Source organism: Sinocyclocheilus anshuiensis, unplaced genomic scaffold, assembly GCF_001515605.1.
Source record: "Sinocyclocheilus anshuiensis isolate Anshui unplaced genomic scaffold, SAMN03320099.WGS_v1.1 scaffold436, whole genome shotgun sequence".
NCBI lineage: Eukaryota > Metazoa > Chordata > Actinopteri > Cypriniformes > Cyprinidae > Sinocyclocheilus > Sinocyclocheilus anshuiensis.
In genome coordinates, this window is record NW_015560618.1 from 3328856 (window position 1) to 3346850 (window position 17995).

At 34.7% G+C, this 17995-nt stretch overlaps 2 protein-coding genes across 2 annotated transcripts; one reads left to right on the top strand and one right to left on the bottom strand.

Moving 5' to 3' along the window:
• Positions 1-1587: 1587 nt before the first annotated feature.
• Positions 1588-8559, bottom strand: LOC107681744 (UAP56-interacting factor-like). The gene is made up of 8 exons (XM_016478067.1): positions 8423-8559; positions 7995-8194; positions 7722-7843; positions 6024-6096; positions 4665-4720; positions 4351-4425; positions 3941-4067; positions 1588-2129 (listed from the first exon to the last, which is right to left on the bottom strand). The coding sequence occupies exons 2-8, from the start codon at positions 8019-8021 to the stop codon at positions 2028-2030; spliced, it is 582 nt and encodes a 193-aa protein (XP_016333553.1). The 5' UTR covers positions 8022-8194; positions 8423-8559; the 3' UTR covers positions 1588-2027.
• Positions 8560-10364: 1805 nt separating this feature from the next.
• Positions 10365-17576, top strand: LOC107681838 (deoxyribodipyrimidine photo-lyase-like). The gene is given in 11 exon segments (XM_016478190.1): positions 10365-10463; positions 10543-10892; positions 12376-12521; positions 12729-12911; positions 13021-13179; positions 14349-14547; positions 15490-15639; positions 15719-15743; positions 15745-15838; positions 16007-16166; positions 17219-17576. Coding segments are annotated over 11 exon segments (1647 nt in total). The 5' UTR covers positions 10365-10449; the 3' UTR covers positions 17386-17576.
• The last annotated feature ends 419 nt before the right edge of the window (positions 17577-17995 follow it).

Consider the following 17995-nt stretch of genomic DNA (forward strand, 5'->3'; position numbering starts at 1 on the left):
CTTTTTTTTTTTTTTTTTTTTTCCCCAAACTTTTTTGTTGCTTTTAGGCATGTTCTGCATGATCTGTAAAAGTCAAACCACTTTCTTACCTCATTTGTATTGGGCACTCATATTGTAAGTAGTCTGTGAATAGTGTCGGCCGGGGAAGGAGATAAAACAGACTAGTGTGTGCGAGACGCACTAGCCACAAAAAATGAAGTGAGCCATGTTTCGTTCATTTAAATGGTGTTTGAATTTCATATGCCAATAGTTTTGTTACATTGCAAATTTTAATGTATTTAAATAAATGCAATATTCAAATTACAAAACTGCTCGGGAGTATTTGTGTGAAATTGTCTGCGATACTCTTGTTTCTGCACCATGATAATTATTTTCGCACATGATTTTGTCGTAGGCAGTGACTTCCCCAGGAAGCAAGACGGATCTACCTTGATGTGCGGCTGCAACACGTACGGTTCATAAACATACCGTGATATTTTAAGAATACAACATATACAATTTCAGGCACAAATAATGTTCAGATTTTAAGATTGGTTCTTACAAAGAATTCATGCAACAATATTTAATGTTATATATTGATTTTATATTTAGAATTTTATAGACATTTTTTCTCCACTCTTTATAGTTTCAACAACTAAATTTAGATGCAAATGAGTAATATTTCACCTGTATTACACTATTTAATTGTATTGTATTTGTCCCCAATTAAGTACTTTTACTAAATAGAAACGAACCACTATTAAAATTTGAAATAATAATTAGTTTTAAATGATGCAATGAATTGACTAATTCAGAGTACAGAAAACTAAATTTAGTTTTACGATACAAATACATTTAACAATAATGTTTTATTAATTTTATATTTAGAAATGTATACACATTGTTCCTGTACCCCATTTATAGTGTCAAAAACTACATTTAGATGCACTATTTAATTGCATCGTAGTTGTATTTTCCCCATTACCTACCTAAATGAACCACTATTAAAACTTCAAATGTGACCCTGGAGCACAAAAGCAGTTAAGTCGCTGGGGTATATTTGTAGCAATAGCCAAAAATACATTGTATGGGTCAAAATTAGAGATTTTTCTTTTATGCCAAAAATCATTAGGATATTAAGTAAAGATCATGTTCCATGAAGATATTTAGTAAATTTCCTACCATAAATAAATCAAAACTTAATTTTTGATTAGTAATATGCCTTGCTAAGAACTTAATTTGGACAACTTTAAATGCGATTTTCTCAATATTTAGATTTTTTTGCACCCTTAGATTCCAGATTTTCAAATAGTTGTATCTCGACCAAATATTGTCCTATCCTAACAAACCTTACATTAATGGAAAGCTTATTTATTCTTAAGCTTATTTATTAAATCTCAAAATTGAGATTGACCCTTATGACTGGTTTTGTGGAACAGGGTAACAAATAATTAGTTATAAATGTTGCATGAATAAACCCATGCAAATTCTCTTACAAAGAATGCATTTAAAGTGTCATTAATATATATTGATTTGTCATTAATTGGAATGTGGTTATCAAAAACGAGACACGTTTCACAATGTTTTTTAATTTGAAATAATATAAAACATCTTAAAACAGTCTTTTTTGCTCTACAAAAAGAATGTTCTGTTTCATACATCTGCTTTGTGAAAACCCAAGTCTATCCAGAAATGTTTCAAGTCACAGAGCTGCAACTTCTTTATGCATACATATAAAAAACAACAGGATGCCATCACATACCAAGGGCAGCTCAGGAGACAACAACGTAACTGAAACTCAGGGACGACAGTTAATACTTGCTTTGTGAGGACAGCATGGCAGCTTTTTAGAAAAATAAACTAAAGGACAAAAAAAATCAGTCACTTCCCCAACGTCTCCTTCTCCAGAGAACCGGCATATCCACATTCTGATGAAGTCTCCTCTGTTAGGGCTAATCACTTTGAGTCATGAACAGCGTTAGTTCAGCTGTTTGCCTGTTCTGTCCTGTAGGATTGTTGTTGATCACACAGGAACAGAGAGTTCAGCTCTAGGCCACAGTGACGAAGCGGCCTCCTTTGCTGCTCTGCTGTGCTGCCGCCACACGCTGGTCCTTCAGGAGGCGGAACCGCTCGCTGAGGGTCATTTCAGTCTGATAGAGAAAAGAACAACAATGAAGACAGCCATCAGGTTCACCACCACTGAGGTAAATGTGTTTCTAGCGGCTGATCTGGAACAGATTGGTTTTTTTTCTTCAAACAGGAAAGCAAAACACAGGCTGAAGTTCAGTGCTGGAAGAGTTCATATTTGAAGTGCATGTAAATGTAGTCAAAGATTTACATGTATTTTTTGGATTAAAAAAAAAAATCATGAAGGTGATTCAAACAAATTGTTGGACAAATCAGATATTGGTTCATGAGAATAAATACTTATTTTTCTTTTTTTGAAGTAATGCACCAAAATTTCACCAACCACAAATTTTCTGTATAAAATTAATTTTCCGTTTCAGACAAAAATAAATAATTAAAAGAAACCGTTGCATTTAATTGGCATTTCTCCAATGGCGCACTTTTTTCAGTATCTATTTTATGCTTAACTTTATAATTAATAATTACAACAGTTGAAATCATAAATGAAAACAGTTGTGCTGCTTTATATTTTTGGCGAAACCATGATACATGTTGTTTTCAGGATTCTTTAACGAATAGAAAGCTCCAAAGAAACAAAAATTTTGTAACATTACAAACGGTCACTTTAGATCAATTTAATGCATCTTTGCGGAATAAATGTATTAACCTTTTTAAATCTAACGCCAATAGTAGTGTATCGGTTTCCACACAAATATTAAGTAGCACCATTATTTTCAATATTGATAATAATGAGATGTTTCTTGAGCAGCAAATCTTTATATTCAAATGATTTCTGAAGGATCATGTGACACTGAAGACTGGAGTAATGATGCTGAAAATTCAGCATTTAAATTACATTCTCAAAAATAGTTTTAAATAGTTAAAATATGTCACAATATTACTGTGTGTATACTGTTTGTAATGCAGCCTTGATAAGACACTTATTTCATAAACATTAAAAATTGTAATGACAGTACTGATTAGAAGTGTTGATTATTAAATTTGATCAACTTTATTTTTTGTGACAGTTTTAGGCTACATTAAATCTTTAATTTTGGTTTCTGTGTTTTGGTAAAAAAACCAACAAACAAACAATACATCAGTAATTTTATTGACCGAATTATGCAAAACAAATGCATTCTTGCATGTCAATTTAAGATAACATTATTTTACAGTGTCCTTGTTACATGTGCTTACTATAGTAATAACAATAAATTATATATACTCACATGCAACCAACCGTAATCTAACCTTGTAGTAAGTACAAGACAGTTCATTCATATTACTCAGTACTTAAATGTATAATTACACTGTAACAAGGACATCTTAAGATTTACTATAAACATATTTCATTGACTCAATGATAAATACAATTGATATTTGTGACCCTGGAGCACAAAGGCAGTCTTAAGTCGCTGGGGTATATTTGTAGCAATAGCCAAAAATACATTGTGTGGGTCAAAATTATACATTTTTCTTTTACGCCAAAAATCATTAGGATATTAAGTAAAGATCATGTTCCATGAAGATATTTAGTAAATGTCCTACTGTAAATATATCAAAAATTAATTTTTGATTAGTAGTATGCATTGCTAAGAACTTAATTTGGACAACTTTAAAGGCGATTTTCTCAATATTTTGATTTTTTTTTTTTTGCTCCCTCAGATTCCAGATTTTCAAATAATGCATCTCGGCCAAATATTGTCCTATCCTAACAAACCATACATCAAAGGAAAGCGTATTCATTCAGCTTTCAGATGATGTATCAATCTAAAACATTTTTTAAATTGACCCTTATGACTGGTTTTGTGGTCCAGGGTCACATTTGTCCTACCTGTTTCCCAACACTGTTGATATCAAACTGCAGGGCGACACCTTTAGGAGGTTTCCTCTCCGGCTCCTCTCGAGGAGGTGAGGAGCGTGCCGGAGTCACGGGGTGCAGGGACCAGGACTGAGCCGGCCTGTGCGGAGCGAAACCAAACATCTTTACTTCTGTGTTCCCAGACTCACATTCACAACATGCTGGAAAGAGTCTCAAAGGTTAAACCTGCCAAACTAACAAGACAAGATGGAAACAAATGGATGGGAAATATGTGTGGCTTGTTAGTGAGAACATGCATCTTATCTTTATGAGTATCATTAGAAATACAAAACAAACACCAATTACAAATCCAAATATCTGAATGGCAACTATTGTATGTCTTATGAAATTGTGCATCTGGGTCTAATCAAATGTAATCATACTCAGGCTGTGTTCTAGCTGTGGGGTTGTCTATTGACACAGTGAGGATGCCACTGTTGTTTGTAGGAGTGCGCCACCTGGTGGAAAAGAGGAGAGAAATTCGGAACAGTAACAAACTTACAGTACATCTACACTACTGCTCAAATGTATGGCATACAGAAGACTTAATGCATTCTTGCTGAATAAAAGTAATTCATTAATTTTTTTAAAATCTTTATGATCCCAAACTTTTGAATGGTAGTGTAGTAATTTAACTCAAATATCATTTAAAAATAAAAATAAAAAAATAAAAATTTGAAGAATGGGGTTTACTTACAAGCGAGTTCTCTGTGTGGGCTGAGCAGAGCTTGTCTTCTGAACTTGTGCATGAACCTATTTGAAAAAAAACCCAAAAACTTGAAGTTATTGAAAACCCTTCCTGCTTTATTCTTAACTACCATTTGACGAGACCTTGATTCAGTGCGTTTATTCAGTGAATAGGAGTGCGCCACCTGGTGGAGAAGAGAGGAGAAATCAGTAAGAGTTAACAGGAACAGCTTACAGTGCATCTACACTACTTTTCTAACATCTGCATTCATTTCTTCAAAAAAACCACACAAAAAAAAACAGTACAACAGTAATGTTGTAATATCACAACTTTTATATTAGAATATATTTTAAAATGCAATCTATTCCTGTGATCAAAGCTGAATTTTCAGTCTTCAGTGTCACATTTTGTTTCAGGATTGACTAATAGAAAGTTTAAAAGAACACCATTTATTTGAAATCGAAATCTTTTGTAACATTGTAAATGTCTTTACTGACAGTTTTTATCAATTCAATGCAACCTTGCTGAATAAAAGTATATAAAAAAAAAACTGAATGACCCCAAACTTTTGAACGGTGGTGTAGTAGTTTGAATCAGAAAAACAGAAAAAGCAAAAATAATAAAAATAAAATTGAAGAATGTTTACTTACGAGCGCGTTCTCTGTGTGGGTTGAGCAGACTTTGTCTTCTGAACTTGTGTATGAACCTATTAAAAAGAAAATAATAATAAAAAATAATAAAAATAGTAAAGTACTAATAGACAGGAAGCCAAATCAGTGCTCTTATATTTTAATTGGCTTATCTTTAAATTCATAATGCATTTTAAATACATTTTCATATGAACAGTCACTGATTGAAAACATAAAACCATTCTTGCTTTATTCTGGACTAACATTTAAAGAGACTTTGATTCAGTGAGTTTACTCAGCGAAGGATTGATTTGAAATAAATAGCCTATGGTTTGATTCTTTTTTGCGATTCATTAAAATGGTTCACAAGAGTAGTACACAAACCAGTCACAGATTAATGCCAATTCTAGTGATGAAAGGACCAGTTTCTAATTTAAATGTCACACTTTTCACTATAACAAGAGCCAATCGCTTTGAACACTGTCATTGTGTATGGTACACATTCATTTCTATAAATACTACAGAGCAACCATATTCTTAAAAACTTGATGCATGTATGCTAACTACATTACATATTTAAGTGAAACAAATGGCTCCTTAAAATGTGAAGAGGGTGTCACATGATCAGCACCCATGCATGCAGCTTTCTGCCCAGATCTTCCCTACTAAAGTGAACAGCTTCTGTGCTTTTCACACATCTCTGTGTGAACTCTAGGCAGGAAGTTCATTAGCTTCTTACCTTGAGTCCTCTTCTGAAGAGGAAGGTGGCCTGTCGTGCTTCTCTCTGTGTTTGCTGAGCAGTCGGAGCATTCCTGTAGAGAACAGATGATAAAACAAAAGGCAATCATTTTCACATTGAAACAACTTGGAAACAATAGAAATAAATTAGTGCTGTCAAACAATTAATCGCGATTAATCGCATCCAAAATAAAAGTTTTTGTTTACAAAATATATCTGTGTGTACTGTGTATATTTATTATGTACAATTATGTATGTATATATATATTTGTTTATTTATTATGTATATAAAAGCACACACATACAGTATATATTTTGAAAATATTTACATGTATACATTTATATATAAATATATTTATTATATAAACATAACATTTTTTTCTTAAATATATACATGCATGTGTTTGCATTTATATATACACATAATAAATATACACTACACACACATATATTATGTGAACAAAAACGTTTATTTTGGATGCGATTAATCACGATTAATCGTTTGACAGCACTAAAATAAATTAATCTTAATTTCAGTTGGTTAAGTCCCACCCTAATTTCTAACTTTAATTCTCCCGCTTCACTGAGTTACAAATCTTACATTGACATTTTGCCTGTAATATATTTGCTTCATGTACATGTGTGTCTTTTTTTTTAAAGAAATTAACACTTTTAAAGATGCATTAAATTTATCAAAAGTGGCATTTATAATATTACAAAAGATTTCTATTTCAAATAAATGCTGTACTTTTTAACTTTCTATTTATCAAAGATCTCTGGAAAAAAAAAGTATCAGTTTCCACAAAAATAATACAGTAATAATACATGTTTCTTGAACAGCAAAGCAGCATATTAGAATGATTTCTGACGGATCATGTGACACTGAAGACTGGAGTAATAATGCAAAAAATTCTGCTTCGCATTACAAGAATAAGTTATATTTTAAAATATATTAAAACAATTATTTTAAATTGTAACTTTTAAAAAATATCACTGTTTTAATGCATTTCAAGGCTGTATTTATTTTGAAATGCTTAATTTAACAACCCCAAACTTGAATGGTGGACCACAATATTCTGAATTCTGCCTAAAAAGATCCATCTTGGTCTCATATGACCATAAAATCTCATCTGAAAACTGAGGTCCTTTTGGCAAATTTATGTTTCTATTTATCAAAGATCTCTGGAAAAAAAAAGTATCACAGTTTCCACAAAAATAATACAATAATAATACATGTTTCTTGAACAGCAAAGCAGCATATTAGAATGATTTCTGACGGATCATGTGACACTGAAGACTGGAGTAATAATGCAAAAAATTCTGCTTCGCATTACAAGAATAAGTTATATTTTAAAATATATTAAAACAATTATTTTAAATTGTAACTTTTAAAAAATATCACTGTTTTAATGCATTTCAAGGCTGTATTTATTTTGAAATGCTTAATTTAACAACCCCAAACTTGAATGGTGGACCACAATATTCTGAATTCTGCCTAAAAAGATCCATCTTGGTCTCATATGACCATAAAATCTCATCTGAAAACTGAGGTCCTTTTGGCAAATTTATGCTTTGATGTGGACTTGAGTTGTGGCTTCTCCTGCACCATGTTTTTCATGTGTACTATCACAAGGTACTGCACATGCAACAACTCTTAACTTTAACTCCGATATTAAACGAAAAAAAAAAATTATCTTACCATTTTCTGTGAAGGTGAAAAGGTCTGTAAGAAACTGAGCCCTGAGGTTTCTGAGAGTCCATCTGTCTGTTTGGTCTCCTCTGGATCTGCATCTGTCGCCGCTGGACAAACGGCTGAGATCTCTGAGAGAAGTGAACGCATGTATAAAAAGTTACACCTGAATTCATTCACACATGTATGACAAAAAAAAATGAAAATCACCTTTTAAGCTCAAACTCTGACCATGCACAAACTAATTATCATAATCCCCCTTCAGTACATTAGTGTCCACACCTGGTTGACAGCAGCACTGTTGGGCATCGGTCGGTTCTGAGCAGGTCTGTTCTGGACGGGGCGGTTGAGCGGACTGATCCCTTTAAACAGGACGGCATTTTTTCTCGCAGCTAAACCAGTGATGACCCCCTGCCCACGATGCCTGGCCACCGTGGGAGGAAGCTTGCGGTTTCCAGAGAAGCGTTTGTTCACAACACCTCCTACAGATGGCCAAAACAAAACCAGATGCAGAAAATTGTCAGACATGGCTGATTTGCATACAATAAAACACTGAAATTATTCTAAAACTGAATGTATTGTTATATTGCAGCTGTTGGTGAATCTTTTAAATGTTAAAACATGCTTAGAGAAAGAGGAAAAGATACACTTAGATGGGGTCAATAAAAAATTCATGTGACAACAAAAAGAAGAAAACATCAAATTCTAACCTCTTTTAGATGGCACTCCAGCTCTTGGCCCAGTTTTCTTCCCCTGAGTGAAGCGGCCTTTCACCGGGAGTCTGCGCTTTGACGTCTGGGCCTGGAATTGTTTCTGCTTCTTATTCAGCCGGATAATATCATCTGTAAAATACGAATGCAATAAATGTGATCAAATTAAACGATACAGGCTTTGAATACATATTAATTAACATTCTGTTTAAATAAATAACCCTGAGGAAATAAGTGATACTCGGGAAATGCGGTCAAACACAGTCAAGATATATCTTTAAACGCGTTTGCCAATCAATAAAACACCGATAATGGTGAGGATATATATTATATTACGATACAAAGAGATTGCTGCAATGTTAACACTGATAAATCACATGTAAAATGTCACAATGCTAATCAGCTATACACACACACAGACACGCACACACACACACACACACACACACACACACACACTCACACTCACACACACACTCACGAGAAGAACCGAACTTCCCATCACTACTGTCATAGCAAATCTTCTTCTTCTGTTTATTGGCAGTTTTGGCAAACCAACTTAAAGGTGCATTACCGCCACCTACTGATCTGGAGTGAGGAGTGAACAGAGATTTGGTAGCGAGAAGGATATATATATTAAAAAAAAAAAAGGGGGAAAAAAATACCACAATTACATTTTATATTATTTCCATATTTCCTGTCTTTTTTTTTAGATAATTGAACACTTCTTCTTTAATTCTTGATTGCATTCGTCTATTCCCTAGTAATATCTTGAGTGATACTTTATCATGTCCCATCAAACCTAATTTATAATTAAGTTGATTTCTTTCTCTTTGATACGCATCGCATTCTAGAAGAATGTGCTTTACTGTTTCTGGATTCCCACATTTATCACATCTTCCATTTTCATGCTTCCCTATTTTGTGTAAATTGAAATTTAAAGCTGAATGTCCAATCCTCATTCTTGTTATAATAACATCTTTCTTCCTACTCCCACATCTTATTCTCTCTTCACCTACACACCCCTGTATCTGGTAAAGATGCCTTCCTTTTATTCCACTATCCCATAACTTTTGCCATATCTTTCTTACTTCAATTGATATAATTCTCTTGATTTCAGATTTGCTAATTGCTATTAATTTCATTATGTGAGTGTTTCAGAGCCATCTTAGCCAAGCAGTCCACTTCCTCATTTCCCTCCACCCCAGTATGAGCCGGTACCCATAGGAAGTATACCATTATCCCTGATTGTCTAATTCTAAACAAGTACTGTAATACTTCATATATTAAATCTTGCCGTGCTGCAGATTTTCCACTCACTAGACTTGTTAGAACAGACATTGAATCTGTACATATTACAATATTATTTGCTTGTATTTCTTCAATCCATTGTAGTGCTAATATAATAGCTATTAATTCTGTAGTAAATACAGACATATGATCTGATATTCTTTTGGCTATTTTTATTTTAAATGCAGGAATATATACTGCTGCTGCTGTCCTTCCAGATTCAGGATCCTTCGACCCATCCGTATATATATCTGTAACTAACTGTGAATAATATGCTTGACAAGACAACACTAGCAAACTAGCCAGCTTTCTTTCATTGAGCGCTCAACGTTTCTGCTCATGCGCGGACTTACGCACTTCGCGCTGAGGCTCTTGGGAAATGTAGTTGATTAAAAAAAAGTTGTACCAATCGTAAAATGCAGTAATGCTTTAAATATATGATGATTACTTGTATTTGAGTGCTACATGGCAATGTGTAATTAGTGCACTTCGTCAAATTTGGTGCAGCAAATTCTTTGTTATTGTTATGGAAAACGAATCGTTGGGTAACACAGCAGGAGCGTAAGCCCCGCCTCCAGCAGTCATTGGTCAATGAGCGGTGTTACAAAACCAGCCAGCTGCACGTGAGAAAATTGTGAGTCTGCCAACCGCCAGTAAACATTAGAAGAAGAAGAAGAGAAAATTGTGCAGCGACAGAATTATCAAAAGTGCATTTGGTTTCACGTGTTCGGAAGTGCATGCTTAATATTAGGTAAACGGTTTCTTTAATGAGCTCTTTTTTTGCTATGCATCGTGAGCCATATGCAAATGACCTTGCTGTTTTTATCTAGGTTGTTTTCTACGTGTTTGTACAACATCAGAAACCTAAGAAGAGCGCTGCTCCTCCGTGCCATCAGCGACCCAAACACACTTCCACATTATATCAGTATGTCTGCAAACAAGCGCAACCTGAAGCGCCAGAGAGAGCCAGCGGACAGCGCCGGGGGGAAGCAGCCGAGGCTAGAGGGAGTGAGAGCGAGAGAGACCGGCTGGCTGCTGCGGGAAGTGACCGAGCTCCGCAGAGCAGCGCTGGGATGCGAGTTCAACAAAAAGCGCCTCCGTTATTTAGCAGACACACAGAAAATCAAACAGGGCTCCGATGGGGTCCTCTACTGGATGTCCCGCGACCAAAGAGTCCAAGGTGAAGTATATACAGAGAGAAAAAAAGTTGCTCAGTCTTTTATGCTCACCAGGACTGCATTTATTTGATCAAAAACACAATAAAACAGTAATATTGTGAAATAGTATTGCAAATTTAAAATAACTGTTGGTTACACTTTACTTGAAGGGGTGTGCATAAGACTGACATGACACCTTCATAATCATGACATGATACCTACATAATCATGACATGACACCTACATAATCATGACATGACACCTTCATAATCATGGCATGACACCTACATAATCATGACGTGACACCTACATAATCATGACGTGACACCTTCATAATAATGACATGACACCTACATAATCATGACATGACACATGTCATGAATATGAAAGGTTTTTAATGCATGTTTATGACAACTGTCATTAAGTGTCATTCGCTCAGTTATGTCATTATTAATGCAAAGATGACATTGTTTGAGATGTCTTTGTTATGGGCTATGGTTAGGGGTAAGGGTAGGGTTAGGTTAGGGTATGACAGTTGTCATAAACATGCATAAAAAAAACCCTTCATATTCATGACGTGTCATGTCATGATTATGTAGGTGTCATGTCAGTCTTATGCACACCCCTTCAAGTAAAGTGTTACCTAACTGTTTTCTATTTTAATATATTTTAAAGTATAATTTATTCCTGAGATGCAAACAAAGTTGAATTTTCAGCATCATTAGCCCAGTCTCATGATTGTCAGTGTCGAAACCTGTTGTGCTGCCTAATAGGGTAAGACTGATAAGATAAGGTAAGATTGAACAATGTGCATTTACTTTTAAATTGTAACATATTTAGTTAAGTTTAGCATGTGCAGGATGATGATGCATCAGCCAATGTGTTATTATAGGAAAGAAATAGAAACATTTGCTAAATTATTCAAGGATTCCATCTACCACTATATGACTTTTAATATAATTCTTATGGATATGTATATATTTTTAGTGCTGTCAAACGATCAATCGCATCCAAAATAAAAGTTTTAGTTTACATAATATGTGTGTGTACTGTGTATATTTATTATGTATATATAAATACACGCATATGCAGTATATATATATTCATGTAATTTAAATTAAAAAACAGCCGACATAAAAGCCTTTAATATTAAATACGATGTTATAGATCACTATTTTCCAGAGACACAAAATAATATCAATTAACCTCAACACTGTTTCAACTGGCTAAATCTCACAAACATTGACATTCAAATAAAAATACATTCATCAAAAGTGAAAATCCATGGTGCATTTTTTTTCCCGGAATTCTTTGATGAATAGAAATTTCAAAAGAACAGTGTTTATTTAGAAATATATATATTTTTTTAACATTATAAATGCCCTTACTGTTACTTTTGATCAATTTAATGCATCCTTGCTGAATAAAAGTATTCATTTCATTAAAAACTCTTCCTGACCACAGACTTTTGAGTGGTGATGTACATTGGTGTTGTTTGTGCTGCAGATAACTGGGCATTGATCTACGCTCAGCAGCTGGCTCTGGCTGAGAAACTTCCTCTGCACATCTGCTTCTGTTTGGTGCCTCGATATCTGGAAGCGACCTACAGACAGTACGCCTTTATGCTGAAAGGACTGCGAGAAGTGGCAAAGGTACAGAAATACTACACCTCCACTTAAATGAGAGAGATCATTACATCTGTCATTGAGTGTTTGATGTGTCTTACTATTTGTTAGATTGAGCTACAGAAATAGACCACACCCCTTTCCATAACTGGTGTTTCTGATTGGCCAGGGCTGCACTCCTAGGTAGTAGGGACATTTAATGAATTGTATTTGAATAAAATCTGTTTGTTACAGGAATGCAAAAGCCTGGATATTCAGTTCCATCTGCTGTCAGGAGAACCTGGACAGAAGCTGCCAAGCTTTGTTAAAAACGGGAAGTTTGGAGCAGTTGTCACTGACTTTAACCCCCTCAGGATCCCTCTCCAGTGGATTGAGACTGTTAAGAAACACCTTCCGTCTGACGTCCCTTTCATTCAGGTGTGTTAGTCATTATTGTTTGTCTTGTGCATGTGCTCCGTTCTTGCATGCCATGTGCTCGTGTACTGATTTGAAACCGTGTTACATTTTCCTGCCGCTCTGAATCAAGGTTGATGCACATAACGTGGTGCCTTGCTGGGAAGCGTCTGAGAAGCTGGAATATGGGGCCAGGACGATACGAGGCAAAATCACTAAACTTCTGCCAGAATTCCTCTCAGAGATTCCTCTTGTGGACACTCACCCACACTCTGCTTCTCGTACAGCAAAGGTTTGATCAAGGATTCTACTGTAGCTGTTCCAGAGATGTGATTGTTCCGTTTTTATGTCAATTTTTAGATGGATTCTGACCTGAAGTATGATCATATGAACTGCATAAATCTGATGAAAAAAAAATGCAGATTTTCAAATACATTTAAAATGTATGTATTTAATAAAATAAATGAAATAAAATTGAAAATGAAGTTTAAATATTAAAATAACAAGCAAAACAAGCGAGGGGGAAAAAATAAGAAAAAAAACTTGGGTGAATGTAGGTTACCATTTCATATGTATATATTTTTTATTTTTCAGCCCAATAGTATTAGTGGAATGGTAATATTTCTTTATTGATTCATTTTTTTATTTTTTTTTTACTATAATAATAACAGTAAGTATTTTTAATTGTTGTTGTTGTTAGCTAGTGGTAATGCTTATTATAATTAATGTAATTGTTGTTATTAATAATAATTGCAACAACAATAAAAACAATATATATTTTGCATTATTATTATTATTATATTATTTATCTTATATATTTATTTGTCAGTAAAATAGTATTCTTTAATTGATTTAATTTTCATAATATTAAATAATATATAATAAAAATATTTGACCAATTATTATTATTATTGTTGATTAGTATTAATAATTATTATCATAAATTGAATTATTCCCCAAAAAATTATAACAATAATAATAAATTAAATAATATTTTTTTATTATTATTATTTAATCTTTTTTTGCAGAAAAATAGTAGATTTGGAATGATAATATATTTATTCATTTGTTCATTTATTTAAAATTATTTAAAATTTAAATTTAATATTATTTAAAAAAAGAAGCAAAAAATATTTAAAGAATAATAATTATTCTTTATTAGAATTAATTTCATTATTATTATTAAACTAAACTAACTAAACTAGCAATAACAACAATAATAATATATTATTTTTGTATTATTGTTGTTGTTGTTGTTGTTTTTATTGAATGGGGAAAAAACTGGTTTTCCTTCTTTTTTTATCCTTAGCTGATCACTTGCCTGTTGTAATCTGTGAAGCACGTTTTGTTTTGAACATGTTTTGTTCATTGTTAGCATTCTCAAATGCATTATGACTGTAAACCCTGGTTCTACATAAAAGGTGTTTTCCCATCTTCTTCATTTCAAAATCTGTGTTTCAGCCAGTGGACTGGGAGGAGGTGCTGTCGTGTCTTGAGGTGGAGCGCAGTGTTGGAGAGGTGGACTGGGCTCAGCCTGGCTCCTGTGGCGGCATGGCCATGCTGGAGTCCTTCATTGACCAACGGCTGCGTCTCTTTGCCACTCACAGAAACAATCCCAACTGTGACGCCCTCAGCCATCTCTCCCCATGGATCCACGCTGGTCCGTTTACACTCTGTCTTATGTCATGTCCACACGTACACGGGAGTTTTTCTTTCTTCCGTTTTTAAAAAAATCTCCGTCCACATGAAAACGCAAACGCATGCTATGAAGCACTGTCAAGAGCATGCCAAACCAACAGGTGGCGATATAATCTCAACCGTAAAGCCATGTTGGCCAATCAGAAGCCTGAAAAAGTCTCCAGTAGGCGGAGATAACAGCGCAGACGCTGACGTCACAAGCCAAAAACTCCGGTTTCACGGTCTACACGATAACACTGCAACCGGCGTTTTTGAAAATCTTCACCCTGGCAGGCGTTTTCAAAAATGTTCGGTTTCAGTGACCTGGTGCTGCGTTTGTGTGTGGACAAACGGTCAAACCGCATAGAAAAAGCTGCGGTTTTGAAAATACCTGCGTTCGTGTGGACAGGGCCTGAGTCTCTGCATTATCCTGTCCTCTCATGCATTTGTCTTATGTGGACGACAAGCCTTTTTGGGGGACTTGAATGAATTGGTGTCATTGTAAAGCTGCAGTATTCTAGAAAGCAGAGATTCCGAACAGGTCTACACGATAACACTGCAACCGGCGTTTTTGAAAATCTTCACCCTGGCAGGCGTTTTCAAAAATGTTCGGTTTCAGTGACCTGGTGCTGCGTTTGCGTGAGGACGAACGGCCTAACCGCGTAGAAACAGCTGCGGTTTTAAAAAATAACCGCGTTCGTGTGGACAGGGCCTTAGTGCTTTTTTTTTATGTTGTTCATGCAGTGCTATAAATGGGGTTCAAAACAGTATTGTTACAATATTACAATTTATTTTGTGACCCACTGAAGTCCTGCAGGTTTGGAAAAACTTGAGAGTGAGAGATTGATTTTTGATCTTTATTTTACACCATCCACTTCTAGATGTAGTTTAGGGGTTATAATAGTTGGCATGTTTTCTCTTGAAGGTCAGTTGTCTGCTCAGCGTGTGGTGAAGCAGGTCAAACGAGAAAAGAACGCCAGCGAGTCTGTGCTGTCTTTTACTGAGGAGCTGGTGGTGCGCCGGGAGCTCGCCGACAACTTCTGCTTCTACAACCACAACTATGACAACATTTCAGGTGAGCGCTGTGTCAGTGGCTTTAATCGCTCGCAGGCTTTCTGCAGGTCTCAAAAAGTTTTAAATTGTATATCTCACAGGTGCGTATGATTGGGCGAAGAAGACTGCAGGATCACGCTAAGGACTGCAGACAGTACCTTTACACAAAAGAGCAGCTGGAGAACACCAAGACCCATGACCAGCTGTGGAACGCTGCACAGGTAGCTCAACATTAGCGTTTCACTTGAAACGCTTTAATTGAAGTGTGTTTTCTGGTGGTTTCATAGTATAGTTTTTGTCATTTTTGTCTCGAAACCACTGCTGTAATGGCAAACCCAGTGAATCGAGCCAGTAAATGCATTGAAATGAAGTCTCCTGGTGTGTTGTAGCGTCAGCTGGTGTTAGAAGGGAAGATGCATGGGTTTCTGCGCATGTACTGGGCAAAGAAGATCCTGGAATGGACTGCATCTCCTGAAGAAGCCCTCTCTATTGCTATATATCTGAATGACCGTCTGTCTTTAGATGGCTGCGATCCCAACGGATATGTGGGTGAGAAACCTGATGCTTTGATTGCTCTAGCACATCAAATACATTCTTATAATAAATTATTAAAGTAGTAGTAGAGTTATATGTATATGTGACCCTGGACCTCAAAACCAGTCATAAGGGTAATTTTTTCGAAATTGAGATTGATACGTCATCTGAGAGCTGAATAAATAAGCTTTCCATTGATGTATGGTTTGTTAGGATAGGACAATATTTGGCCGAGATACAAGTATTTGAAAATCTGGAATCTGAGGGTGCAAAAAAAATCAAAATATTGAGAAAATCGCCTTTAATTTGTCCAAATGAAGTTCTTAGCAATGCATATTACTTAATCAAAAATTAGTTTTAATATATATACAGTAGGAAATTTACAAAATATCATGGAACATGATCCTTACTTAATATCCTAATGATTTTTGGCATAAAAGAAAAATCTATAATTTTGACCCATACAATGTATTTTTGGCTATTGTTACAAATATACCCCAGCGACTTAAGACTGCTTTTGTGCTCCAGGGTCATATATATATATATATATATATATATATATAAGAAAGAAAGAAAGAATAGAAGAAATTCATACTTTTTTTTTTTTTCCAGCAAGGATGCATTAAATTAATCAAACCGGTTAAAGTAAAGGCAAAAACAGTAAAGGCATTTCTAATGTAACAAATGTGATTGCATCACAGTTTCCACAAAAATATGAAGCAGCCCAAATGTTTTCAATATCAATAATAATAAAAAATATTTGTTAAGCAGCAAATCAGCATATTAGAATGATTTCTGAAGGATCATGTGACACTGAAGACTGGAGTAATGATGCTGAAAATTCAGCTTTGATCACAGGGATAAATTACATTTTTAAATATATTTAAATAAAAATAATAGTTATTTTAAATTGTAATAATATTTCACAGCATTACAGATTTTACTGCATTTTTGATCAAATAAATGCAGCCCTGGTGAGCATAAGAAACGTCTTTCAAAAACTGACCTCTTACTGAACTTTTTTTTGTATTTGATTATATGAATTATTTTGTTTAATATTCTTGCAGGTTGCATGTGGTCCATCTGTGGCATCCATGACCAGGGCTGGGCAGAGAGGCCCATCTTTGGCAAAATTCGCTATATGAATTATGCTGGCTGCAAGCGGAAGTTTGATGTGGCTCAGTTTGAGAGGAAGTACGCTGCTGTACAGGAGACCTCCAAGAAATCTGTCTAGTTTAATTCGTCAAATTCTGAAAATCTACTGACTGACGTAAAATTTCAGTTCTCATTGTTTGTACTTGTTTTAGAGGGACTGTATTTAAGGGTATTTTTTTCTGGCAGACACTTTTCTGTAGTAAGGGCAAGTTTATTAATAAGATGCTATATTTGTTATGTTGTTTGTTGGTATAAAGGCTATTGTCTGTCTTATGTGTTTACTTGTGCTACTTCTGATATTCTTTTTTAATGGATCATAGGACCTATAAGTTTGGGCTGATGTTACAAAGTTCTCTACGGTCATGCATTGCAGACTTCAGAAATGCAATGTATAGAAGTTGTACTGTTGTTTTCTGCAATTTTGTTTATGTACAATGGTGGAAGAATCAATCACCAAAAATGAAATTTTTTTTAATACACAACACACTGCCTTCGATTTATAAACTCCCTCAAAATGATCTCACTAGGGGGCCTCAGTGGACTTCTGAGGGCCAGAGGATGACTTAAAATACTTCATACTTAAATGCTAAAAAAGTCAGTTTTAATAATAGCTATTATTTTATTAAAGCATTAACTGGTGGAATGAAACCCAGTGATATTTAATTGCATATTTCAAAGCAGGTTATAAA

Excerpts from the sequence above, each read along its gene's own strand:
- LOC107681744 (XM_016478067.1), bottom strand. The coding sequence starts at position 8,021 with ATGCCCAACAGTGCTGCTGTCAACCAG. Across the intron at positions 6,097-7,721 it reads TTTCACCTTCACAGAAAATG|GAATGCTCCGACTGCTCAGC; the intron begins GTAAGATAATTT and ends TGTTCTCTACAG. Across the intron at positions 4,068-4,350 it reads ACAGCTAGAACACAGCCTGA|GCCGGCTCAGTCCTGGTCCC; the intron begins GTATGATTACAT and ends CGCTCCGCACAG.